Source organism: Cantharellus anzutake, assembly GCF_015039405.1.
Source record: "Cantharellus anzutake strain C23 chromosome Unknown EI90scaffold_19, whole genome shotgun sequence".
Lineage (NCBI taxonomy): Eukaryota > Fungi > Basidiomycota > Agaricomycetes > Cantharellales > Hydnaceae > Cantharellus > Cantharellus anzutake.
The window spans coordinates 1,182,372-1,210,284 of NW_024066969.1; the positions used below are offsets into that span (position 1 = coordinate 1,182,372).

Sequence of the window (27,913 nt, forward strand, 5' to 3'; positions counted from 1 at the left end):
ATGGATAGTGTGTATGCATTTATGGATTATTGTGCACAAGGACAAACCATCGACTACTTATGGGCAGACATCAGGACACCTCTGAAAGGAAGCCTAACACCATTCAATGTGTATGTGACATTGTCGAGGGCACAAGGCCGATCAAATGTACGATTGCTGCAAGACTTCAAAGACAGCCTCTTCATGACAACACCATGTGAGGTGTTAGAACAAGAAGACAAACAATTAATGAATCTCAATAGAGAAACTAAGCAAGACTGGGAAAGAAGGCAAGGACGAAGAGGACAGAAGATGGATGGCTAGATGGGAAATAGCAAGAACAAAAGAAAGAATATATCGCATGTCTCCAGCCAATGAAAGTGTGGGAAGGGTTGAAGTAATCAAACAGCAAGCTGGAAATTATATTGAATTTAACAATTGCATCAGATGACCATGCAGCAACTAAATGGGTGAACACATCAGATTCAGTGTCAGTTTTCACATAATATTAACACTGGAGAGTGACCTGCTGTGCAGGTAATAAGTTCCACTGATTACCTGTATTGCTAATCTTCTTTTTCAATCCCAGCCCTATTCAACCACTGATTGCAACTACGCTTAAAGTTGTCCCTCAAATGCTGTGATACAATTGTAAACGGTCCATTTCCCAACATCAATCTATGGCCTGCATCAGCACACTATGTCAAAAACCCCGAACGTGGGGAAATGTCAGGGCATGCCGCCGCCGCCACCACCTCCTTCTCCTTTTCGTCTCATCGTCTCATTCTCTCCTCTTTCCTTCTTCTCTTTTCTATCTTTATACAGACGACCTCTCTTTCTTTCCTACACTTGTAGCATGGTCGCGCTGCACACTCCTACTTGTATTTCCCCTCTAACACTCGGGATTGACTGCGGAGCTACCCGCAGTAACCTGGCTTCGTCCAGGGGTGACGTGGCACCTCCACGTAACCCATTCACACATGTATATAAACTAGGCCAAAGCAGGACTGAAGAAGTAACCTTCTTCTCATTTCCTGCTTCAGGCAAGTACCCTAGTTTAGTCTAGCTTCCCACTCTAATAACAATACATTTCCCGCTTCAGCCTAAGAAGCCACACAGGGATGTAAGCCTGAGCGGGGGCTGCCCACTATATGGTCTCACCACCCCGCCGCCGTCTGGGCCGCTAGTGCCAAGCACTACACTGCTACCTCTACCTTCCTTGAGCCGTCCCTGACAGCAGAAGAAGGTTTCAACCTAATCTCCCCCACCTCCTCCAGCATGGTCACCGAAGAGCAGTACCAGGACCTGCTGACTAGGTTCCAGGAACTGCAGGCCATCCTCGAGAGCCACGTCCAGAACCCATCGGCCCTGCCTGTGCCTGCACCCACACCTACACCCAAGCCCAAAGCACCCAAGGTTGCCCCCCCACCGCCTTTGCCGGAGCGAGCAAGGACCTCAACTGCTTCAAAGCAGAATACAGAATCTACTTCCATGTCCGCGCCGCAGAGTTCCCCAACACCCTGTCCCAAATCCTTTTCATCCTGTCATACATGAAAGGAGGAGCTGCAGGAGCATGGGCAACACAGCGCACAATTGCGCTGCTGACGGTGGGATCCCCCATGATCACTATGGATGAGTTCATGGCAGAGCTGGACGCCATGTTCCAAGACCCCAACCAGGAAGCCACTGCCCGGCAGAAGCTCGCCGCTTTACAGCAAGGCACTGACTCCGTGGATAGAATCATCCAGGAGTTCAAAATCCACGGTCCCGCTTCGCGGCTAGGTGACGTAGGGCTGGTAGACCGCTTTGAACAAGCGATCAATGCCCGGCTCTGTGAGAGCATCTACCATCTGCACCCCATGCCAAGAACCTGGGCAGAATGGAAACGAGAGGCTACCCTCCTTGACAACCAATGGCAGCGCTTCCAGGCGACTCAACCCCGACTCCCCCTGCTCAAGTCGCCCCTCCCCCCCGCCAGACCGCCGCCATCACTCTCTCAGACCCTCCCATGCCCACCACTGGGGCCACCGCCGTGACCTGCTGTGACCCCTACTACCCCCACGACTACAGCCCCGCTGCCTCAGCCGATGGACCTTGACCGCTCAAGGGCAGACCAACGACAAGGGCTATGCCACAACTGCAATGCCCCTGGGCACTTCGCACAAGACTGCCCCCTCCCAAAGGTCTGCCGAGTGCGCCGCATGCACCCGGAAGACCTTTGAGCACTCGCAGAAGGGCTGAGGAGCCAGCTGATGGGGACACCTGAGGGGAACGAGGAGGAGAGAGAGGAAGGGAACCCCTCTGCAGATTTTCAAGAAGGCGACCGGTGAGGGATGCGTCCTGGCTGCCTGCAAGCAATGATACCCAGTGTAAATACAGAGATATGTGCGAGTCTGCACCGCTGTCCAAATTCCACCAGGTGATTGCTAAGAAACAGAGGAAAATCGCATCCTCGACCAGAAAGAGCACAAAAACCGCTAGCCTGCCCTCTGAGGTGGCCGTCTCCCCACCTGCCATCTATGTGCTTGCCAAGCAATCCCCCCGCTCCCTCAATATGAAAGTGAAGGTGACCGCCCTACCGTCCCTCGCTGCAGTCGCCGTGTTGGCACTGCTAGACTCCGGCGCGACCGGGAACTTTGTGAACCCAGACTTCATCCGGAAGCACAGGCTCGAGACAACCCCGCTCCCCCAACCCATTCCAGTTCACAACGTGGACGGGATGCCTAACAAGAATGGAGCCATCACAGAGGAACTGGAGGCCCTGTTGACATTCGGCCAACACATGGAGCATGCCCACTTCGCCGTAGCAAACTTAGGACAGCAGTCCCTCATCATTGGGCACTCGTGGTTGTTACACCACAACCCAGAGGTCAACTGGGCACAGCAGAAGGTCATCATGTCCCACTGCCCCTCCTCCTGCCAATCACCGTGAGCAGATGTCAGGCAAGCCCTCAAAGTAGAACCCGGCGACGGAATCTACGCCGCCGTAATCCCACCGGGGTGGGGACACGACCTAAGGGCAACCACAACGCCGTCCCAATGCCTGGCAGAGGAAGCCCAAGACACAGAGGCGAAGCCGTTGACGCTGGAAGAGCTGGTACCTGAACACTACAGGGACTTCCAGGATGTTCTCAAAAGAAGCCTTCGATGTGCTGCCCCCGCGAAAGCCCTGGGACCACACCATTGACCTGACCCCCGATGCCAAACTACCCAGAGGCAAGACATTGTAGGAGGGCACAGCAAGTACCACACAAACAAGGCCAGAAACACGTTTTTCGAGGCTCCAACGAGCACCCTCAAGCATACAACACAATCCCAACGCCCACGACACATTTTAACATTTTTCCCAATTTCTTTTATGCTTTTTTCTCAAGACTCATATTGCCACTTCCCCAAAATCCACGGTTATCTACCATTTTCCCCATATCTCCCCCAAATCTCTACCAATTCACACGATTTTGAGCTCGATGGACAGCGACGGATCAGGAGAAGAGGATGGAATAATGGGACGGGAGTTAGGATGACGGATATGCGGTGGAGAAGCGAGATTGATGGTTGATATTGACCTTATGGGCCTCAATTATTGATTTTATTGTTACCTTGTGGACATTTTTTTTGCCTTATTGTTTCTTAGCCGAGTTCTCAATATTCTTCCTGTTTCCATTGCCACCATCCATCGGCTATTTTCCTTGTTTTTTGTTCTGATTTCTCTTTTTTTCTATATATACACCAAGTTTGCGTTGTACTTACAGTTGTTGGACCCCTCTTCTGTGCTACAAAGAATGTGGTGTTGAGCGATCTTTCCATACGTTAAAGAAGCCTCCTGACGACTGTCCAAGAAGGACCAGGAGTGAGTACATGATTAGTGAGATTTTATTGATTATGTTCTAGCACCCAGACCACAGCACAGTATCGGCACTGTTGCCACCATCCTTTCTCCCTCCTTCCGACCCAACTCAGACACTACCCCCAGGTCCCTACTCTTTTTCCTGGGCAGCTCTTTTTGCCTGGTTACAACGTTCCCCCTATCCTGGCCAGAACAGAAGGAACTAGATGAGTTCTGGCGCAAGAACCTGCAGAACAGGTGCATACACCCATCGAAGTCGCCGATGGGCGCCCCCGTATTCTTCGTCAAGAAGAAGGACGGGTCCCTGCACCTGGTTCAGGACTACCGAAAGCTCAACGAGATAACGGTCAAGAACTCATACCCCCTCCCACTCATTTCCAACGTCCTTGCACGCCTTCGAAATGCAAAGTATTTCTCGGCGCTGGATCTGCACTGGGGGTTTAACAACATGCAGATCAAAGACGGCGATGAGTGGAAGGCAGCATTTGCGACCAACCGAGGCCTGTTTGAACCCATGGTAATGTTCTTTGGACTGTGCAACTCCCCAGCAACCTTCCAAACCATGATGAATGACATTCTTCGGGATTTCATTGACCGAGAAGTTCATCATCTGTTATATGGACGACATCTTGATCTTCACATCCACCCTAGAGGAACACCGGAAGGTCGTGTGGGAAGTGCTGGGAACGCTGCGGAAGAGGAAACTCTTCCTCAAACCAGAGAAGTGCAAGTTCGAGCGGCGCTGCATCGAGTACCTCAGACTTGTCATCTCCGAAGGCAACATGGCCATGGACCCGGTGAAAATCCAAGGAGTCCTCGACTGGCCGACGCCGACGAAGGTGAAAGAAGTGCAGTCCTTCTTGGGCTTCATAAACTTCTATCGCCGCTTCATCAAAGACTTCTCCGAGACAGTGCACCCGCTCCATGTGCTAACCCGCAAAGCGAAGGTCTGGGAATGGGGGGAGAGCGAAGAAAACGCCTTCAATGCTCTTAAGAAAGCCGTCACCTCCGCCCCCGTCCTCGCCTTCTCCGCTAACAGTGGCCGCTACAAACTCGAGTGCGATGCCTCCAACTTCGCCACCAGCGCCATCCTGTCCCAGCTCCAAGCCGATGGCGAATTCCACCCCGTAGCCTTCATGTCCAAAAGCTTCACTGAGGTAGAACGAAACTACGAAATCTACGATAAGGAAATGCTCGCGATAGTCCGAGCGTTAGAAGAGTGGCGTCACTTTGTAGAAGGAGCAGAAGAAAAGGTCAATATCTACACCAACCACCGTAACTTGGGCTATTTCCACACTGTGCAGCGGCTGAATTGCCGCCAAGCACAATGGTCACTCTTCCTATCCCGGTTCCACTTCACCCTCATCCACCGCCCAGGGAAGCTCATGGGGAAACCGGACGCCCTCTCACGCCGCGCTGACCACCCGAAAGGGAAGGACAACAACGAAAGCTTGACCCTCTTACAGCCAGAGTGGTTCGAAGCCCGCACGACTGAGGCCATCACAGTGGAGGGAGAAGAGATGACCATCCTGGAAAGGATACGCATGGTGAAGGACCGCGACGAGAAAGTGGTGAAAGCACTGAAGGAATTAGGAGATAGGACGCTCAGGTCAGATGAATGGAGCAAAGATGGAGAGCTGGTCCTCTACCGAGGAAAGGTGTACGTCCTGAAAGACATGCAACTCCGCCACGACCTGGTGCGGCTACACCATAATGCGTGGGCAATGGGGCACCCAGGGCAATGGAAAACCCTGGAACTCATCTCCCATGACTACTGGTGGCCCCAGATGGCGGAGTACATGGGCCGCTATGTAGCAGGGTGCGATGCCTGCAACCAGGTCAAATCGTTCCCTTCACGGAAGGTGGGGAAACTCATGCCGAACAAGATCCCCACCCGCCGCTGGCAGGTAATCTCTGTAGATATGATCAGAGAGCTCCCCGAGTCAAAAGGTTACAATGCCATCCTGGTTGTAGTGGATCGCCTCTCCAAGCGCATCCATGCAATCCCCACAGTCACAACGGCAGACTCAGCGGGAATCACCCGACTTTTCCTTGAACATGTCTGGAAGCATCACGGCCTCCCCAAGGAAATTCTCAGTGACAGAGGGAGCGCCTTCGTCTCCCAGTTCTCCAAAGAACTGGCAGCCCTGCTAGCAGTCAAACTGACCCCCTCGATGCCCTACCACCCACAGACGGATGGACAGACAGAGTGGGTAAACCAAGAGATAGAAGCATACCTCCGAGTGTTTGTCAACCACCGCCAAGACGACTGGGCAGATTGGCTCCCGCTAGTGGAGTTCTCCCATAACAACCGCATCTACGCATCCACCCGCCACACCCCCTTTGAGCTCGACACCGGCCAGCACCCCAGAATGGGGACAGAACCTACGCACACATCAGAAGTCGAAGCCCAGATGCATTCACCTTGAGGATGATGAAAATGCAAGAGGAGGCGAAAGCGGCACTCGAGCATGCAGCAGAGGAGATGGCCCGCTACTATGACCGGAATCGGGAAGCAGTGCCTGAGTACAAAGAGGGTGACCAAGTCTGGCTCAGCACCCAAAACTACACCACGGACCGCCCAACCAAGAAGCTAGATCACAAATGGACAGGCCCCTTTAAAATTCTCAAGGTCGTATCCCCCGCTGCCGTCAAGCTCCAACTTACAGCATGGCAAAAGGGAGTCCACCCAGTGGTGTCAGTAACGAATGTCCGACCCCACCGCCCAGACGAGATCACCGAACGACCCACCGACCCTTGCCCAGGCCCCAAAATCATAGATGGGGGGGAAGAGTATGAAGTTGAGAAGGTCCTCGACTCCCGCTGGCGCTGCAGGAAGCTCTGGTATTTAGTAAAGTTCACAGGCTGGCCAAACTCCGAGAATGAATGGCTCCCCCTTGACAACCTGGCCAATGCGCATGACCGGATCGAGGAGTTCTACAGAGCGCACCCAGATGCCCCCAGGAGAGAACGAGGGAACCCTCTAGCCACTTCGAGGCGAAGCGGCTTAAGGGGGGGGTGATGTCAGGGCACGCCGCCGCCGCTGCCGCTGCCACCTCCTTCTCCTTTTCGTCTCATCGTCTCATTCTCTCCTCTTTCCTTCTTCTCTTTTCTATCTTTATACAGACGACCTCTCTTTCTTTCCTACACTTGTAGCACGGACATGTCCAACGCTGAGCACCCCATAGGGGCACCGTGACGCCGGACACACCGTGCACTCCTACTTATATTTCCCCTCTAACACTCGGGATCGACCGCGGAGCTACCTGCGGTAACCTGGCTTCGTCCAGGGGTGATGTGGCACCTCCACGTGACTCATTCACACATGTATATAAACTAGGCCAAAGCAGGACCAAAGAAGTAACCTTCTTCTCATTTCCCGCTTCAGGCAAGTACCCTAGTTTAGTCTAGCTTCCCACTCTAATAACAATACATTTCCCGCTTCAGCCTAAGAAGCCACACAGGGACGTAGGCCCGAGCAAGGGCTGCCCACTATACAGTCTCACCGCCCCGCCACCGTCCGGGCCACTAGCGCCAAGCACTATGCCACTACCTCTACCTTCCTTGAGCCGTCCCTGACAGGAAAGTGCATGAGTCCGAATGCAGGTGGGGCTCAACTAGAGGGGGTCCGAGAGCTCCAGTAGTGAACCGGAGCTTCTCCAGGAAGCCCGGGTCTGCTGGATGGTACAAGAGGCTCTAAGAAGGACGCGGCCTCAGCGACTCGGAGGGAGCGCTGTGCCTCCGTTACGTCTCAGTTAGTCCTTATATTTCATGTGTCTGAGGTATCTTGTAGGAAGGGGTCGGGATTCACTCATAGGGGATCTTGGGGTAACTTTTAGTCGAGATTAGAACTGGCTTACAATGGGTTCTAATCTACATGTATATATAGAGGGATGGGGAGGAGGACTTTAGTCAAAGTCCAAGTGATACCAACAAACACCAAAAGGTTCCGAGTGATATCAACAAACACTGAAAGGTTCCGAATGATATCTGTAACAGGGAACCAAGGTGTTGGGTCAAGGAGGGCGGAGTTGAAGGCCGGAGGATAGAATGGAAATGAGAAATGGGTAAGGGGAAGTTAGCTGACTGAATGGAATGAATGGAAAGAAGGTAACAGTCGTACTACAAATGGAAGGTGACTAATTTAAGATGACATGCGTGGGATCACCAGAGGATGCGGGTAGCTCCAAGGGCAGAGTTACATATCTGAAGGATGTTGGGTGACTCCACTAAATGAAATGGGAGGAGGAGTGGTGTCACGGGATGTCGGAGATCCGTTGGGAGGTCGGAGCAAATCCGGAGTCTCCGAATGTTCCGACTTGGGGCCGAGCTTCCGGGATGGGGGTGGCCAAGGTAAGGTGTGCCGAGGTCCAGGCCGGAGCTGAGGCAACTGGGGAGGAAGGCGACATTGGGGAGTGGGGGGGTATGGTGTAGGGGGTGGTGGAGTTGTTAGGGAGGTGTAGAGAGGTGGGAGAGTGCGGGGTCGGGATTCCGGGATATGACACACTATCTACTCACAAACTTAGAGCGTCCTGATGCCAATGCTATGCCAAGTACCACTGAATATTCTTCCTTCCAAGAAACGAGCTCAGTGCCCTTAATGGGCTTATTAGGATGAGTCCTGAGCCAGGCATAGATGCTGATCATGCTGACCCTGACCTGCCTACCAACACAGCTAGTGGCCTGGGAAATGCTCTCGACCCTGAGGTGACCCCAAGCCCTGTAGATGATGCGCTAGAAGCAGGGCCAGATGGCGCAATTGACCTTGCTGGGAATGTCGAAACATTCAGCGAGCCTCTTGCCAATTTGGCTCCACCTCCTACAGCTATTTGGCATAATCAATCAGGAGTTCCAGCAGTAATGAGAACATCGAAGAGATGTTCTGGAATCAGAACCCTCATCCTCAGAGCCTTCCCCAATTTCAACGATCTTCAATGCTATACGCTCACCCAGCAAATCCTCTCAGCAACAAAAGCCAATGAAAATTTGGGAGGAAATAATGGAGTTGTATTTGCCTAAAGAATCAGGAAGAGTGAGAATTCCCCTGGCCTCCCACCACTCATCCCAGCTCCATTAGATGGTAAAACAAGACAGCCAGACAAGATACTACAAACACATCACAATCTTCCCCAATGCACTAGTAACGGCCAATCGCTGGCAGCTGATAGATGGCACGATAATTGATGTGTACATTGAGATGCTGAAAGACCTCACTGACAAAAACCTGTGGGACCTGCTCAGCAGGTTGAGTGGCTCTATTTTTGAAGGGAGTATCAGTGATAAGGACCTGCTTGATAAAGGTGAGCTGTTACTCAGTGACACTGTCTCTGGTACCACCTCATCATCCTGTGCTCCTGTCACCTCATTCTGTGGCAGTCTGGCTCCATTGCAAGCGGGCTAGAAATATAACCCCCTAAATGCAAGAAATTCATGGGGAGGGAGTCTAGGATGTCCTTAGCTCATCCTAGGTTCAGTCCAGGCTAACAAAACAAAAACAGTCACAAAAACTCTTAAAGAATTACGTACCCCTGGTCCTGTCAGGGCACACCTGCCTGACCTGGGTCCACCCAGGTCCACCCAGGTCCACCCAGCCCCACCTCACCCACTGCCCTGCTACCCATCCCTCTCCCTCCTCCTTCCTCCCTCTTCTCCCCTCTCCCTTTTCTCTCTCTCTTTATTTCATTCTTCCCATCACTCTCTTTCTGTTTATTCCTTCTATTTACATGGACCACTTCCCTTGTATCAAGGTACTGTTGACCCATCTGACCCAGGCACCTCAGATGGCTTTCCACTGTGCCCAGCACACATGCCTGCAGTGGATGCTCTTGGGATCCCCCATGGGGACACCTGGATGGCTGTGGCTGTGTCCAAGGATGACGTTGTAACAGGTCTAGTCAATCTAGACTCGTGGCTCAGGTCTGGGGGGGGTAGGTCTCTCTCTAGTGTCAGACAGATGTAGTGGGGTCCTTGGGTACAGTGCTGATAACCCTCTCTAACTACTGTACAGCGTCACGGAAGAGTCCGATACAAATAGAAAAGGAAGGTCACATGCGTGAATGAATCAAAATAGTAAAGATAGTAAAGAAAATGTCATATCTCCTCAACAACCCAACCAAATCCAACGATCTTAGACTCGTCAGAACCACCTCTACAACCTCTACAACCTCTACAACTCCTACTATTACCCCGACTCACCAATCCTAATCCCTGATGCAGTAAAGGGTGAAGTGTGCAATGAGGCTCGTTTTAACCCACACGGACTTGTCCCCACAACAACGTGGCACCCATCATGTGACCCAAGTATAGTTTTCCCCTTTAATAATAACTCACCTTTTCCACTTCAGTCTAAGTGGCCAGGGACACTGTCCCACCTCAGGGCTGCCGGTATGCATGCCTGCTTCGCACCCTGGGAAGGTCCCTCTGCCGGGTGCTACACCTGGACCCCCTCTACCCTGGACACATCCCTGACAGGTCCATTTGGACAATCGTCAGGGGTTCCTTAAATACTCAAGGAGTTAAGCTTAGGGTTTCTTTTCTACTTGGATCTCTCAGCACTACAGTCTCTTTTGTAGTCAAAAGGGAGGTCCTCCTTCCATCATACGTGTACAGGGCTTTTAAACACATAGAATGGCAATATTGTGGAAAAACAAATGAAAAGAAAATATAAAATGAAAGATTGTTGTTACGGGCACCATGTGGACAGTTATGTATGGCCGATAAGTCCAATGTCCAATGTGGAAGTTCAATAAAAGAAAACAGGAGTGATAAGTGGGCCATATCCGCTAATAATTGCCGTCCTCCACCAATTTCCATCATCACACCACACTCATCCATCTCCTCCTACCTGTAGCATCCCTTCCCGATCTCTCCATTTGATTCCCTGGGTTCGTAGCTTTCTCCCAATACCAAATTTGTCCCAAATGGTTGAGATTTGACCAAGTGGTGGGTGTGAGAATCGTGAAATTGGCCCATGTGCAGAGTTAGACATCCTGGAAAGTGTCCATGAGAGTCCCTGTGTCAATTGAATCTTCACATGTGTCCTTTGTGATTTTTCTGAGCACTCCAGAGTGCATTTTGGTTGTTTGTTTACTTTGGTATGGCTTGTGATTTCCATTTTGGGCTGAAAACCAGTTTCGCAATCTCCTGAAGTACAGATCTCAGCTCTGCTGCATGGGACTTTCGACACTGCCACCCTCACATGCCTTTTGACATTGTGTGGAACCTCACAGTAAGATGAGAAATCATCACCACCATTGCTCCACAATGCACCTACTACTCGTGACCCAGTCAATATAAAATGGTATCATGGGGTTACCATCCAACCTACCTTCTTAGATAGTATTCAAGCGTTTGAGTGCATGCACCCGTGCACTGGTGCACTGAGAGAAAAATATGTTGGGAAAGTGGTTTACGGAGGGGCCCAAGAAGCTCTGGGGTGCCCGTGATCGGTTTTTTCAATTACAATACAATGCGCAAGCACTTCAGTGCCAAATGTATTGCCGGCATCATCTCCTGATCCGTCGTCATCGCCGCTGCCGTCGTCGACGACATCAAAGTCAATCTTCACAAATCTCGCATACTTTTTTCTTTGTTCTTTTTCCTGCTTGCATTGTTACTACCCATGTATTTACCCTACCGCTACGTTCATTGATATGGTAATTATTACATTGATTCCAAATCCATACTTTCCAACGCATTCACAATCCTTCCAATGGTGTGCCGATAGTCCTATCCCCATTGGCATAACAGGATAATGATAATGTTGGATAGGATGTGAGATAAAGTGCCTACAACCGTAGAAGATTTGTTAGTAAGAGTCTTAATAACGCTCCGCCCCAAGTTTGGCAAGAGTGAACTGAGGGGGTGTTGGATCAATGAAAGACCGTATTCTATGGGCCCTAAAGCTCCCAAGGAATGGAAATAGAGTAAAAGAAAAAAAGCGATAGTCCAGGCCACACCACCTTATGTCCACAGTGGCCGAAGCCATATTAAGCGCCATCAGTCATCATTGAACTTCTAACAACAGAATGGTCAGGACGAAAACTGTTTGCTTGATCCAAATGCTAGCTTTGAGATACACAAACATACCACAGAGGGAGAGGGTGGGTTGGACAGGGCAGAAACATATTGAGTGATATACAAAGTAGTATAGTGTACTATTCAATTGGCACGCATGCACTCTTAATCCTGGCACAGTCTGTCATGAATATTCCCCAAGCTCTACTAACCTCTCATCTGGGTTTGTAATCGGCAAAGATGGTTGGCCATAACATGCAAACAACGTTCTGACTCAGATCACGACCATGGTTGTCCACAATCGTGCTTGACTCAAGATGAGCACTGGGTGGCTAACACCATGCAGCAATGAACTTCACAGGTGTGGCTCAAAATCTGTGGGATACTGGACAGCTGCTTATCTACGGGGTTTTATTTCACTTTCCTATGTTGTCCTGCTAGGGAAGGTGCTGGGATCTCTGGGTGACTGACGGCACTTAACATTGCTTGGGCATATAGCCATAAGGTGGTGTGGCCAGAATTATTATGCTCTTTCATTTGCACCCTGCATGCTTTTGCCTTCAACTTCGTGCATAAACACTTATTTCACACCTCCTTGATTCACTGTTGTGAGGCTGATTGTATGCCACTATTACATAGTGTCTTCCCTTTTTGCTAGTTTACTCGTACCTCTCTCTGTCATTCACCCATCTTTTCTCACTGTGTCCTCTTTAGTGCTCGCTTGTACAGTCTGTCGCTTTTTCTAACCGCTTTGCACCTTGCACGCTGTTGTTACATTGAACAATAACAATGACAAACACTAATGCTAAGGCTAATATAATAAATTATCTTGTCAGCAAAGCAGGAAAAAGAACAAAGAAAAAAATATGCGAAATTTGTGAAGATTGACTTTGACATTGTCGACGATGGCAGCGGCGATGACGACAGATCGGGAGACGATGCCGGCAATACATTTGGCGCTGAAGTGCTTGTGCATTGTATTGTAATTGAAAAAACCGATCACAGGCACCCCAGAGCTTCTCGGGCCCCTCTGTAAACCACTTTCCCAACATATTTTTCTCTCAGTGCACCAGTGCACGGGTGCATGCACTCAAACGCTTGAATACTATCTAAGAAGGTAGGTTGGATGGTAACCCCATGATACCATTTTATATTGACTGGGTCACGAGTAGTAGGTGCCACAATGGCTGGGTCGATCTGGATGAAATTCGGGGAATTCATGTTTATCATTTTTCTCTATTTTTTGAGCCCTTGATCGTCTCTTGGTGGCCAGTAGCACCAAGTGTAGTTTTTGGGCTGAACCAATTCAGTACCAGTGCATTATGTGCAATTGTACTCCATTATAAAATGAAATAAAATGTTTTTATGCTCCATGGGCATTGGTAGGTGATCTTCGCATGTGAGGAACCCTTAAGGAACATAAACTGCGAAAATACTGGCAGTGTAGAGTATAGTAGGTTATCCTGCCTACACTGTCCACCTGACTGCTGTTCCTGGGCCTCATGCGAGGGGGGCTTGGCCTTTGCTAAAGCATGTGTGTGAGTGGCCTTCGGCTTCAACAAGTTGAGCAGCTCTATCTCTGAAGGGAGTATCAGTGACAATGACCTGCTGGATACAGGTGTGTTATTATCTGGTGTCCCCGATACCATGTTGTCACCCTGTGGTCCTGCCGCCCTATTCTGTGGCAGTCTAGCTTCATTCACCCATGTGAGGAGGCTTGGCCTTTGCTGGAGCACATGTGTGGGTGGCTTTGGACTTCTTCCTAACTCACTTGGGAGATGGAGACTCTATCTTACCATCTCTGACCGTATTCCCTTCCAGTGAGTCTGGTAAGTCTGCCTTGCATTTCCTAGGTTGTGCCATGGTGAGCACAGCTTTGGCAACTGCCCTCCTCACCTCATTTTCGGGTAGTGTTAGAACGGGCGGATTTGGATGACTCTGGAGTGGAATCGGAGACTTAGCGTGGAAGGACCTCAGCCTCAGCGACTCAGGCGGAGCGCTGTGCCATTGCTGGTTGTCCTGGGGGTCCCTAATTTCGGATCTAGCAGAGGGGAAGTCTCTTGGGGGAATTCAAGTCAATTTCGGACTGAGGTTACAAGTTACTAGGTACATTGTATATAAGGAGGGGTTGTCATATCCATTCCCGGCCATCGACTTCCGGTCCCTCCGATTCCTCCGTTCCAACTCCGCTCCTCCCTCACTAACCTCGGAGCCCCCGTTATTCCGCAATCCTCTCGGTACCCCTCGATGGTCACCACCCCCCCATTCCAATTTATTACCTACGCCTCCCTAAGTACGGAGCCCCGAAGACTTCCGGACAGCTCCGACGTCCGCTAGTGCACCCCCGCCTCCACTGAGCAATACACTCGCCTGCCCTGCAGAGTCCACCTTCGGGCTTATCCCTCCTTTCCGTTTCTGGGTTATCGCCTGCCTTTCCGCTAACCCCATGAACCGACTCGTCGGTAATATTCAGTCGGCTAATGGTTAAACCCCGTTAGCTCCGCTCCGTTCGGCTCCGCCAATTGCGGAACCGTCTCCGCTGTAACCATATATATATCCCACTTGTACATAGGTTACGCCCCAGTAGAAAAATCAACTAGAGTTCCCCCCTAGGTTCTAATTGCCAGTCAGTAAGTTAGGGCACGGACGTGTCACTAGGCACAGCGCTCCTGGCAGAAGTCGCTGAGGCCGAAGCCCTCCGTTACGGAGACATTCTTTCGTCTCAAGTCTGGTCTCTGACAGGGGTCCAGAATCAAAAGGAACAAGGGTAGGATGAAAGGAGACAAAGGGAGATGGAAAGAGGAACAACACCGAGGGTCAAGGGTTTGACTCAATGGTGTTTCTCAAAGGAGGAATGAAGGGCCAAGGCCCAAGGAGGAAGGAAGGAGGATGGGAGTTGGGAATGGCTAGCTGACTGAATAGAAGGAAGCAGCAGCCCAAATAGGAGTGAGGGAGAATAGTGGAATTGAAATGGACAATGCAATAGTTGCAAGGTCCGGAGTAAGTCCGGAAAGTCCGAACTCGGAAGTTAAACTCCGGAATATTGGCAAACGTAATTAAATGGAATGAGCTAACCAATACAATGGGTATAAGCGGAGGTGGGGTCAAAGTCCGAGGTTGGAGCTAAGACCGGAGGTTCCGGAGACAGAGATGCAAACAGGATTCCAGAGCGGAGGTCCGGAGTCGGGAGCATAGGTGTTGCATGCTTGTCTGGAAGGTGTCGAGGATGAGGTCGGACCCGGAATGTTCCGGAGTTGGACCGAAGGTGGTGTTGGAGCCGGAGGTGGGATAACCTCTTGGAAGTCGGCAAGGAGGAGGTGACGGAAGGGGTGATGTTTGGTCCGAGATGAGTATCGGAGCGGACGGAGATAGGGTAGGAGAAGGACAGGAGGGTGGAGGTGGCATGAGGGGTGAGGGGAGGTGTGGTGTTGGGTCCGAAGGTGAATATCGGAACGGACAGCGGTAGGGTAGGACTCTGGAAATCAGGTTCGGAGTTCCGGGAGCCCGGAGCGGAGGTCGGGATTGCATGGATATGACAGGTAGCATGTATTTGCCAACACTCCCATTTGCATCAGGTGTGTAATGGAGCACCTCACACTTCTCATACTCCTCTGGTGAGTCGTAACCCATCAGCTGTGCCCTTTGGAACTTCACTGACATTCCCTTACCTACTGTCATTGTCTTGATTCTCAATTTCTGTTCAGGGTCAGAGTGGTAGAGCTGCATCATACCCTGAGCAGACTCATGTGGGGTCCAATCACATGGGACTCAGCGACTCATTCAAATGTCGGACGCCACAATGCCAGCCAGCAAAATGGAGATGATGCTCAAGTAAGAATGGAAGTATGTTTGCAACCCTCCAGTCGGTCCTGAGCTCACTTACACATGTTGCCTCCTCTGACACCAGATATCAGATAGGCAATGTGAAGTGCTCTGTCAAAGTAGGACGTATGAATCATTGTTTTAAGCCACACAGCAGCCTCAGTGCAGTGTTGGCTATGTGGGCCATATGACTTGTCTGCCATGGCAAGGCCATCTTTCCTTTTCAATATTGGTGTATGATAATCGATATCATTTTTGTCCATGGCCTCTGTCTTCACTGTCAGGTATTTGATCATGGAAATGGACACTTTGCCTGGCAGTTGCTACAACAGACTTCATCAGGCCTGATGCACCAAACTCCTCATTATCTGGGTTCGTGAAGGCACAAAGATGGTGAAGGAAGCTTCTGCAGTAATTTCAGCTGATGGGGACCATGAGGAGGTGCTCATACCTCTGTTTGCTGATATCAGGTTGGTATGGGCTAAAAGAATTACGAGTAAGCTATCTGCACTCTCCTGTGCTTGCACTGCATACCTGAAAGCCTTTATGCCATCATACAGATTCCTTATGGCAAGGGCTGCATCCTTGGTAAGTGGCAGACCCATAGCCTTCACCATTTCTGCCATAATTGGTGAGCTGGTGAAAGTTACCATGGACTGTTCCAGGGGGACGGTCTCATCCACTACAAATCCCACTACAGCAACACCAATGGGTGGAACTAAGTGCACAGACCTATCATGACAACATGTAGTTAAATTGATATCTATAACTGCTCCACTCAATCTACTTCACCTGTGCTGCATATTTTCCTGTCATTTTCTGAAGCAGGTGGAGACTTTCATTAGGTTGGGTCTCTCTTTCGTCCTTAGACAAAATAATGTCTCCATAATGCATGAGAACTTTGTCATAAAAGGCTTTTGCTTCATCCACCCTGTCTGGATACTTCTCCTTGATTTCCAGATGCTCTGACTTGCAGAGGCTTGCTGCATCTTGGCTATTGAGTCCTGCTGAGAAATGATTAGTAGCTGTGAGCATATTGTTAACCTATGGTGAAGCTTAAGCCATGTCTGCCAAGCACTTTGGCCTGTATCAGTCGTGTTATGAGAGCAGAACTTCTTCATTACTTCTTGGGGGGACTTCCCCCTTTTCTGGGCATACACAGCCATACACGTCTCCATGAAAACTGCACAGTGTTGAGAACTTCTAAACAGTTTGAGCAGTGAGGAAAATAATGCACCTTCAAAGCTGAGGTCGTCTATCACAGATGCTTCGTCAAGTATATTCCCAATACCTCTGATTACCTTGACAGAGGTGTGCCCCCATAGCTCTTGCACAATGTTCTTTACAACATCCTCAAGGGGGGAAAGGGGTTGGAACTGTGGTGTATCTTTCGTGGAAGTGTGTTGTCCAACCAGGCTCCTCAGATGGGCAAAAGGGCCATCCATAGCCTTCAGAAAGTCATTCACAGAAGGCACTGTTGTCAACAAAGTCAGGCTGTTGGAAAAGTTGGCCCATAATGTGAGAATTGACACGTTCAACACATCACCAGACACATCCAGCAAGGGAGGGGGCATTCTGAGCTGGTATCTTGTTCTAGGTGTCAGGGTCTGTCCCTCATCCAGAGGGGATGTAGCAATGAGGTCCGGGAGTGGCACTGGAGAGTCTTCTCCAGCCACTAATTCCTCAAAGTCGCTGAGGGGACTTGCCCTGGGCTTCACAGGGAATGAGTTGCTGTGCATTAGGAAGTAGGTAATTACACTTGCCTTCACAGGGAATGAGTTGAGAAGAAGGGTAACCTTCTCAACCCCCTGTGAGGCTGCTGTCATATCCATCTATGGCCATCATCCTCCACTACCTCCGACCCCTCCGGACTACCTCTGCTCCTTCGTCACTAACCTCAGAGCCCCCGTATTCTGCAATCACCTCCGACTCCCTCGATGGTCACCACCCCCTCAATTCAATATATTACCTACGCCTCCCTAAGTACGGAACTCCGAAGGCCTCTGGACAGCTCTGACGTCCACTAGCGCACTCCCACCCCCACTGGGCAGTTGACTTGCTTGCCCTGCAAGTCTACCTTCGGGCCTATCCCTCCTTTCCATTTCTGGGTTATAGCCTGCCATTCCACTAACCCCATAACCTGACTCGTCGGTAATATTCAGTCAGCTAACATTTAACTCCATTAGCTCCACTCCGCTCAGTCCTGCCGTTCATGGGCCTGCCCTTGCTGTAACTATATATACATAACTTGTAGATAGGTTACACCCTAGTGATAAAATCAACTAGAGTTAATCCCCCTTTTTAGTTCTTGCTGCCAGCAAGTAAATTAGGGCATGGACATGTAACTTGGCACAGCACTCCTGGTCTGAGTCGCTGAGGCTGAAGCCCTCTGCCATGGAGACATTTCCTTCGTCTTGCATCCGGTCTCTAACAGCCACTACAAAAAGGAGCCTGAGAACTATGCAGTTGTCAGGTCTTTCCTGAGTTTCCCTGTGGGAGGATTCTGGGTGAGCTGCTTGCCCAGAACGTTCCCACGGTTGTGGCTGTGCTGGTTTCTGGGCGAGTCGCTCGCCCAGAATGTTCCCACGGGTTCACATACCTGTACCATTGTGGAACAGTGGAGGAAAAATGGGGGAAAATGGGGGGAGGGTGGTTAGGAGGGGGAAAGGGGTGTCTGAGGGTGTGTGGGGTCGAGGGCTGTTCCCTGACACTAGGGCCATTCACCATTTAGGTGGAAATGGAAAATTTCCTTCAAAATTTGCATCAGAACCATCAGATTTGATTTATTAAACAAACTTTAGGGGAGAGGTTTGTATCTACACCATTTTGTGCATTCCTGTGCCATTCAACCCACCATCTGCACTGCAGTTTTGTATAATGAGCTGACATGTTATTCAAATGAATCCTCCACTATCCCGGCCCCTGTCTCCTGCTGTGTGGCATGGCTGCACCTACAGGACCAACCACAAGCCCATTCTCCCTTCATTTTCCCCTTTGATTTCTTTGTGGTGTCTAGTGGATGGTACAGGGACTAGGTGGTACTCTGGGACATTGCACATGCCTTAATTGGAGCCACATGTTGTATTTGATGTATGTCAGGGTTCCAATATAAATAATTGGTGTGCATACAACAAGCCCCTGGTTCTAACTCATGTATGTCAGCATGGGTCATCTCCCCCAAGCAGCATCCCCTAGTAACCCAAATGGCACATCTGCACAAGGCCTGCATGAGGGCTGGTCCATTTGGTGGTGGCAGTGCCAACTCTGTTTGACCACATCTATTACCCCATATTGAATTATCACACAACCACATGCATTCCCTCTGAACAGGGCAATGCTGGCTGGATTACTCTGCACAGAGTCATACACCCATAGCAATATTACGCTTTTTTCGATGCTGAAAATTTGTCATCTCTTTCTCCTTTTGGTTTCTTTCTTTTCACTTTACATAATTTCACTTATGTTTCAAGGTATATTCCATCATAACTGATGGATGCCTGAAGCAGCAATACCTGCTACTCCTTGCAAGCATTGCAGTCCACTTAGAAGTCACTCTGGACCCAGCAGCATTTCAGACATCCCTGATGACACAACCAGCTATATACAGATGAATCACCCAATCTCAATCAATTTACTCATTCGACAGCAGTTGTCATTATCCCAACTTTACACCATGGCATACATGGGGGATCATCTCTACATTTGGGTATTCTGGTTGGTGTCCTTGGGTCTTGTGGTGTCCGTGGGTATTGTCGTTGTGTTGGTAATAAAAGTAAGAAATAATTATGTGAAATGTGATTCACTCTCTCCCTGTCTGTCTGTCCTGTCTACTCCTCTCTCCGATGTTTCAGCTGTGCCATGGGTTGGTTACCTGGGGGTGGTGTTCCTCAGTGGGTGTTGGGTTCCATCTATGCTTTGTTGTCACCTGTCTTGGAGGTACTGATGAATGACACTAGTCTCCCCACACCTTTCACACTGCCCATGAGGGTGTTAAACTTAGCCTGTTGCTGCAGCCTAGTATGTGACAATGCCTTCTCATTCAGGGGCATTCTGTGTGTCCTTGTCTGACTTGGTTTGCCACACTGGCACTCTTTGCTCTCTGATGTGATGCCAAACCAGTGGTAGTATTCCCTGATGTGGGCATGGCCTGTTTGGAATTGTATGACTTGGCTGAAGGTCTTTCTTCCAAGTTTGTGAAGTGCTTCATGGGTTTGAGTTTCAGTGCCATCTGGTTGGTTGCATAGAATCCCGATTTTGGGGGGTTGGGCATGTTTCTCCACCAGTGGGTCCACACTTCAGCCATCTCTCTCTTGCAAAGGCTTTCTACAAATTGAGAGAGATTTGAACTCAGGTTGGGTTGGTCTGAGGCATGCTCCTTCCTTTGCCAGCTGGTCTGCTCTCTTGTTTCCTAGGATGCCAGTGTGGATAGGGCACCATAGAGTGGAGCAAGAGTTTGGCAGGAAGGTGTGGGGGTGTAGGGCCAAGTTGTGAGTGAGGATCCGCAGCATGGACAACTTGGGTTAGCTCGAAATAGTGGTAAGCAAGTTGGAGTGTCAGAAAGATAAGGTAAAAAGGGGGAATAACCAAGAACAGCGCTCAGGTTCCTTGGAATCGGGAAGGCCTCTGGCGGCCTTTATAGGTTGCCTTGCATTGTGACAGGTTTAGAATCTGTGTATATCTCTAGGTGTGCCAGGGAAGGTAATGTTGAGGCTACACTGGTTGCTCATACAACTACTGCGATGGCTTCACTTGATGTCTGGCATGCCCGCCTTGGACACATCTCGTCGCAATCTATTCTAAAGATGGTCCGCAGCAGTATGGCCAAGGGAATGGAAGTAGTTGGGGATATGAAGGATGGATCAGCCTACTGTGAAGAGTGTGAGGCGTCAGGACACACACGTTCCCCTATCCCTAAACAAACTCTTACCCATTCTGGCGAAATCCTCAGACGCATCTTCTCTGACGTGTGCGAAGTCCAAACCATGACATGCAAGGGCTACCGATATTTCATCACCTTTGTCAATGATCACTCCCATTTCATAACCATCTATCCTATCAAAAAGAAAAGTGACGCTCTTGAGACCTTCAAAGATTTCCTAGCCCAAGCCGAACGTCAATCGGGCAAGAAGTTGAAGGTCTTGTGCACTGACGGAAGCGGTGAGTACTTCTCCAACGAGTTTTCTGAATGCCTTAGGGACATCGGGATTGTCCATGAGAAAACAAATCCTCACACACCACAAGAGAACAGTGTGGCTGAGAGTGTCAGGGCCCGGCCTCTGTCTGGGGGCAGCCCTACCTCAGAGCTGGACACTTGCGGTGTCCCAGGCAGCCAGGTGCTGGATCCTATCCCAAGCTCCTCAAACTCACTAAGCGGGGATTGAGTTGAGAAGAAGGGTAAGTTTCCCTATTCCCCACTTGGCTGCTATAAAAGGGAAATGTACTGTACAGTTCATAACATGACTATGGGTAGAAGCCGAGCATGTTCCCACAATGCAGAAAAGGTGTCACATGGGTTAAGGCGAGTTGCTTGCCTTGACCCACATAATTTTTCCCACGGTGAAGGAGAGAACGAAGGAAGGTCAGTTGGGAGGTTCAAACGAGACCACCACCAAGCTGTTCCCTGGTTCTTTAGTTAGGATGGGGAAGTGTACTAGTGTTATTTATTGTAAATATAGTACCAATCCGAGTGTTTTGGCTAATTCTATTTTTATGGGTTAGTTTTAAAGTTCCTGGGAATTGACTTACAGATAAACCGAGCCCTGCGGAGCTGTTTCTTTATTGAAATTTCTTAATTTGTCTAGGTGTAATTCTGTGTAGTGTTGTTTAATTTGGAATTTAACTTGAATTTAATCTTCTACTTGGTGAAGTTTCAAAGATTCTATTCAGTTAATGGATTTGGATTGTGTCTGGAGTGTCCCTTGGGTTTGTTTTATTTTTGTCTTATTTTATTGCTTGTTTTAACAGTAGCAAGATAACTGTTTTGTGTTTACACTTTGAAATCTGGAGTGTTAACCAGCTCTCCTGTTGAAATATTTACTTAATATTTCTCTCCTTAATTGCTGCCTTTTACTACAGTGGCAATCTTAACTGTATATCACTTTTTCGCGCTGGAGTGACAACCAGAAATGCTTGAGAAAAATAATACTCTATTTTCTTACTTCTCTAAGGGGGGCGAAAAGTCGCAGAAAGGGTCTCCCTTTTATACTCCTTGGGTTGCCTTCCTTTTTCATGCTCTACCTTCTATTTACAGGATTTATTTACAGTGTATTTTTCTCAAACTGAATAAAAAATGAAATTTTCACACTATAGTTCTACTGCGCTTTTGCTGCGCTGAACTGTGGTTACTGCAGTCAGACTGCGCCTAGAATCCTTATTGTCCTCCCTCGCCTAAGCTATTTTAATGGTTAATTAGAACTTGGCTGCGCTGCATTTGTCGCAGTTACCTATTTCAAATTCCCTATATATACCATTAAATTTGCTATGACTCGATGATTCTGAATTCAAACTTCGCATTACTATGCGTACGGCTGTGCTGAGACCTTCAGCTGATTTATTCCATTTTTATTTAGTGACATTTAGTTAAAATGAGACTGAAATGGTAAATGAATGAATTATTCAGGTTTAAAACTGAAAGAAAAAGTTGCTAGTAGTCAAGAATTACTCAAACGAATGTGTTATAGCTCTCCACCTCATTAGAATATCGTTCCCTAAAATTCCCGCCATGGTCTGTCGTAGTTTAGTGGTTTTCATGAATTTCGTTCATATTCCCTGATTCCCCTTTGTATTATCACATCCTAATCCTCCATATGTATTGTTCGTTGTTATAGTAGGTCGTCCTTGAAGATATCATATTTTTATGTATTTTATTTAGGACTCTGGACCTCTTGAAGCTGTTTTCCCGCGCGTTTTCAGGTTTCTAACTTCATGTCCTTGTATCTCATTCATTTCTGGATGTCTTCTCACGTTCTCGGTATCATAAATTTTCATTTATTCCCACCTTTCCAATGGTACTAAGGTTGTGTCCTATTTCCTGGTATTCGTTGAGTTAGCAAAAGTTTGTGCACACATTCAGTAATCACGTGCGTCATTCCCATAGTCGTTCGTATGCGGGCACCGTTTCCGTTTAATTGTTCGGGATTTATGATATGTGTGGGTGTTTATTTCTTTCATATGGGCTTCTGTGATTTATTTCAGATTTTTCCCTCATGATCTAAGGTTGTTTTGCACTTTCCATGCTTTGTTTTGACCAGGCTCTTCCTTATTTGGATGGAAATTGGTCTTCGCGATCTGCCGAAGTGCAGATCTCGGTTCCGATGGCCAGTTCCCTGCGCATCGCCACCCTCACATGTCATTACACATGATGCGGATTTCTATATTCCCGTCATGGGTATAACTTCACAACGGCTGGACCGTTTGGGCTGAAAATTTGCATAACTATAGTTCCCCATTTTTCATAATTTCCGTGTAAATTTCGTTGTATGTTTTAATTATGGATCCTACGCAAACATCGTCTTTTCCCTGAGCTCGGACTTTTGATGTCGCTATTCCCGTTATTGGATATCACATTAATGCATGATCCTTTTATTATGAAAATTTGGGAGGATTAAGATTAGATCCCTTCCTTTCTAATGGGCTATCAAGCTTGTCTCGGTCGTTACTGGTTAATCTTCGCACTTGCCTTTTAGACGTTGTCCTCATTTTGCAGGAGTTTTAGTCATATCTCCGTCGTTTATGGGTAGTTTCCCCTGTAATTACTTTCATTGGGTCCGTTTGGGGGACATCTACATTTCCTATTATAGACACGACTTTGAATTTTGCATTAGTTCCTGAGGAATCCTTGTTCCGTGGTACTTCCATCCTTGGCTACGTGTGTGGACATGGGAAAGTAGTTTCCGTGGAGGTCCTCTGATTGTTTTTATAGTCAAATCTTGGTCGATTGTCCTAATTCTTGGTTTAATATTTGCTATAAATTCCCCTGAGAATTCCATCTCGTTGATGGTAAGCTTGAAGTATTTTTGCTATTTTTCTTTCTTTCAATTTATCATGTATAGTCATAATAATTCGTAAAAATTCGTAAAAATTCGTTAAAATTCAGGTCCTTCTATTTTCTCATATCTACTTGTCGTATGAGGTTTTGTGATTTATCTGGCATATTTCCATAATGGGTTTCCATAGTGTGACCGTTATTTCTCCTACAACGGGTTCGCATGCAGGCTGTAGTTGTGAGAGGTATGTAAAGATGGGAGGATGAGGGAAGTGGGGGGAGGTCAGGGAAGGTGGTTCTGGGGTTGTATGGTCAGGTGTGGTTGCCCTGACAGAGAGGGTCAATCGTACACTCATCATGATGACAATCGCCATGCTTGAAAGTGTCAAGTCGCACGTTGGCCAATCTGCCTGGCCATACACCCTCCAACATGCCGCACTCATTAAAAATATTGTTCCCCATTCTGCTCTCCCTGATGGTATTTCACTGTTCCAGCTCTGGACAGGAAACAAGCCGTCAGTTTCTACCATACACACCTTTGGCTGTAAAGCCACCCTCGCTATTCCTGAAAGACAACGAGATAAACTTGCTGCACATTCCATCACTGGGATTCACCTGGGAATGGCTACCGGCAAGAAGGCATTTGTGATCTATGAGCCTGAAACTCGTAAAATTCACAAATCTCGCAATGTTCACTTCTTTGAGGAATCACCTGAACCCAAACGAGTAACAATTGAATCCTTGTCTGTGGATTCGTCTCCACACGTGGTTGATAAGGATGATACGGCAGAGGGTGATGGGAGCGTTAGAAAGGCAGTGGAGGAAAGTGGTGAGAAGGGAATGATGGACGAAGAAGTTGGAAATGGTGGACTGGATGAGATGGAAGATGATAATGATGGGGGATTGGAGGTTGATACGTTGGGAGAGGAAGAGGACGAAGTGGTTCCAGAAGCTCCCTGATGGTCGATGCATGAACGGCATACATGGATTCGAGATGACGACGATCGATATTTTGTCAATTCGTATGATAGAACAGGTCAGTACGCTAAACAAGTGGGCGAAGAACACACTTGCATTGCCCAAACTGAAGTCCCACGCACCTATCACGATGCCATGAATTGCCCAGACTCCAATGCCTGGCTCAAGGCTTGCCACGACAAACTGATGTCCTTGAAGGAAACCCAAACTTATGTTGTGGTTAGTACTGATGAGGTAGACATTCGAAATGTCGTTGGTTGTCGTTGGGTATTTGCATTGAAAAAGGGGGCAGATGGATCTGTTGAGCGTTACAAGGCTAGAATCATTGCCAAAGGTTTTGGTCAGATTTATCAAGTTGACTACGATGAAACCTTCGCACCTGTTGTCAAGTGGGTATCAATCTGAATCCTACTCACTATCGCTGGACGTGTCACGACCGACAAATCCCAGGGCTCCGTCAGCGGCAAACCAATGCCAATAGGCAAATCTGCTGACCTGAAACCCATCCTAACCAGCCCCCAACCCCATGTCTGGCCCCCTGCCTTATTGCATGAGACTTGGCCAATAATCAGAACCTAGACCCTGCTGGCATTCCGACCTTACCTCCAGTTCCTCAGCCCTTGGCACTCCCAGCATTCAGAGTTCCTATGCCAGCCTTGTCTCCATCTGAACCACACTCATTGCTTCCTGCTATGTGGTCACAGCCATGCCCCGCTTCCGTGCATTCTGCACCCTCTGCCCACTCCATGCCCTCTGCCCATCTCTGCACCCTCTGGCCACTTCTGGTTGCCCTTGACACCTCTGGTCAGGTCAACACTCCCACTCCCCTCTGTACCTCTGTTGGCCTTCATGCTGTCCTTGTGTGACAGTGCTGACAGATCAACCTCTGTTCGCGGACTTGTGTCAGCACCGCACCGACCCCGCTTATTTGCGGACTTGTATCGGCGCCACGCGCTGACCTCCGCTTTTGTCCTCTGGCCATTTTTGTCACTTGGCAACATAACATTCATTCCTTGCCGAGTGCCTATTATGTTCACCCCAATATTGGCATTTGATCCGTGTGCTATTGCACTTTCCTATTCATTCATTTAATCTGTCAATATTGGTACTTGATCCACTTTGACCTTATTCATTCCTTGCCTCCCATTTCCCAGGTTCTTGTCCTTGGTTTAGTTTGACAAGTCCCCGCTCATTTCCGCTTATTTCCACACCGGACCGACCAGTCCCTCTTTTGATTTCTCTTACCTACTTATACCTTGTAAATACTTTTGGGGACCTCAGTCTGAAATCAACTAGAGTACCCCCCCTGTTCTGGTCTGAGTCCCTCCTTCTGCAAAGGGGGCTTCCCCCCCTCTGAGTCCGTGCTCGTGGAGTCTGTGCTCCTCCTACAGGTCCGCTCTGCCTGCCAGTCTTGTTTGAAGTGTGCTGTAAGTGTCAGTCTGTAAATACAGGATCTCCCCCAAACATCAAGCTCAGGGCACAGCGCTCCACCTGAGTCACTGAGGCCACGATCCCACTCTGCTAACCTTGAACAGCGCTTCCGGACATGCCGCATATTTCCGCCCGCATATCTGCGCATGCGCGCTCCAACAGGCTTCTGCCACAACCTCCAACCCCGACTCAGACAGAAACCATCCATCTTCCATCCGTCTTCGGACAGTATGTCCGACTCTGACAATATTTCGACTCCGACAATATTTCAGTCTCTGACAATAATCTCCAGATTCTGACAGCATGACTCGATCTTGAGGTACACCAGATGGACATGAAGACCACCTTCTTGAACAGCGATCTCGAACATGTTATCTATATGAATCCGCCCATGGGGAGTGCCAATTATGGGAAGGACAATGTCATTTGGAAGTTGGAAAGGAGTTTATACAGCCTGAAGCAAGCTTCAAGGTCGTGGTATGAGAAGGCGAAGAAAGAGTTTGCAAAACTCGGCTTCCACCGGTGCAACTCTGACCATGCTGTGTTTGTTCTTTGTGGGAAGGACAAAGTTTTTGCATCATCACCCTTTTGTCAGGGCACACCTGCCTGACCCAGGCCCACCTGGGTCCACCCAGCCACACCTCACCTGCTGCCCTGCTCCCCATCCTTTCCCTCCCTCCTTCCCTCCTCTTTCTTTCTTTCTTCTCTCTCTTCTCCCTTTTCTTTATTTCATTCTTCCCATCATTCCCCTCCTGTTTATTCTTTCTATTTACATGGACCACTTTCCTTTGCATCAATGTACTATTGACCCGCCCGACCCAGACTCCCCGGACGGCTCCCTGCTGTGCCCAGCATGCGCACCTGCACCAGATGCCCTTGGGATCCCCCATGGGGACACCCGGATGGCTGCAGCTGTCTCCGAGGATGACATGGCATCCATCATGTGACTCAAGCTGCATGTACATAAATGTACCTGAAGTGGGAACCGAAGAAGTAACCTTCTTCTCACCTTTTCCACTTCAGGTAAGTTAGTGTAGTTTCCCTTTTCAATAACAATTCACCTTTTCCACTTCAGTCTGAGTGGCCAGGGACAGCTGTCCCATATCGGGCCTGCCAGTATGCACGCCCGATCTACCCCCTGCAAGGTCCTCAGCGCCAGGCACTATACCCGGGCCCCCTCGACCCCAGACGCGTCCCTGACACCTTTATGTTGACGATCTCATGATCCTTTCTAACAACCTCAACCTTCTTAATCTCAAGAAGTCCCAGCTTATGAAAACATTCAAGATGAAGGATCTTGGAGAGATTCACTGGTTTCTAGGACTCGAGATTACTCACGATCGAGCTTGGCACTTTGTCAGGGGACAACTCCTGGGCCCCCATGACCCTCCCCTATGGTCCACAGTCTACTGGTGTAACCAGCCCTATCCAGGGCACAACCTACTGTGGGTAAGAAGATGAGAAGGAAGCTAACTTCTCATCTTCCCACAGTGGCCACCATATCAGGAAAACTTCCGGGGATACCCGGAAGTCACATGAAGGGTAGGAACCGGGCCCGGAGCATGCAGCGCACGGAGCGTGCACGCATGCAGGAAGCGCGGTGGGTGGAAGCGGGTCCGGACGCGGGTCCGGGTCCGGGCTAGTCAGGGTGTGTGCCCTGACACGCTTGATCTACATCTCCCAAACCCATTACGTCAAGGATATTCTCACTCATTTCCATTTCACTAATTGTCATCCAATCTCTACCCCGATCGCATCTAACTTCAAGTTGCCCCAACTTGATTCACCTGAAGTTGACATCCGCGATTATCAGTCACAAATCGGCAGCATTATGTACGCGATGCTTGGCACACATC

The 27,913-nt window shown here is 49.0% G+C and overlaps 3 protein-coding genes across 3 annotated transcripts; 2 read left to right on the plus strand and 1 right to left on the minus strand.

Moving 5' to 3' along the window:
- On the plus strand, window positions 1-303 carry EI90DRAFT_2918034 (uncharacterized protein; the record flags this gene model as incomplete). Its single annotated transcript, XM_039054631.1, has 1 exon — window positions 1-303. The coding sequence occupies one exon, from the start codon at window positions 1-3 to the stop codon at window positions 301-303; it is 303 nt and encodes a 100-aa protein (XP_038917152.1).
- Window positions 304-8,440: 8,137 nt separating this feature from the next.
- EI90DRAFT_3154155 (uncharacterized protein) lies at window positions 8,441-9,227 on the plus strand (the record flags this gene model as incomplete). The annotated part of the gene is made up of 2 exons (XM_039065914.1): window positions 8,441-8,833; window positions 8,904-9,227. 2 exons carry the CDS (start codon window positions 8,441-8,443, stop codon window positions 9,225-9,227), a joined length of 717 nt encoding a protein of 238 aa, XP_038917153.1.
- A 6,686-nt stretch (window positions 9,228-15,913) lies between these two features.
- On the minus strand, window positions 15,914-17,496 carry EI90DRAFT_3122639 (uncharacterized protein; the record flags this gene model as incomplete). Its single annotated transcript, XM_039063530.1, has 5 exons — window positions 15,914-16,070; window positions 16,116-16,145; window positions 16,199-16,396; window positions 16,452-16,671; window positions 16,743-17,496. The coding sequence occupies 5 exons, from the start codon at window positions 17,494-17,496 to the stop codon at window positions 15,914-15,916; spliced, it is 1,359 nt and encodes a 452-aa protein (XP_038917154.1).
- Between the last annotated feature and the right edge of the window lie 10,417 nt (window positions 17,497-27,913).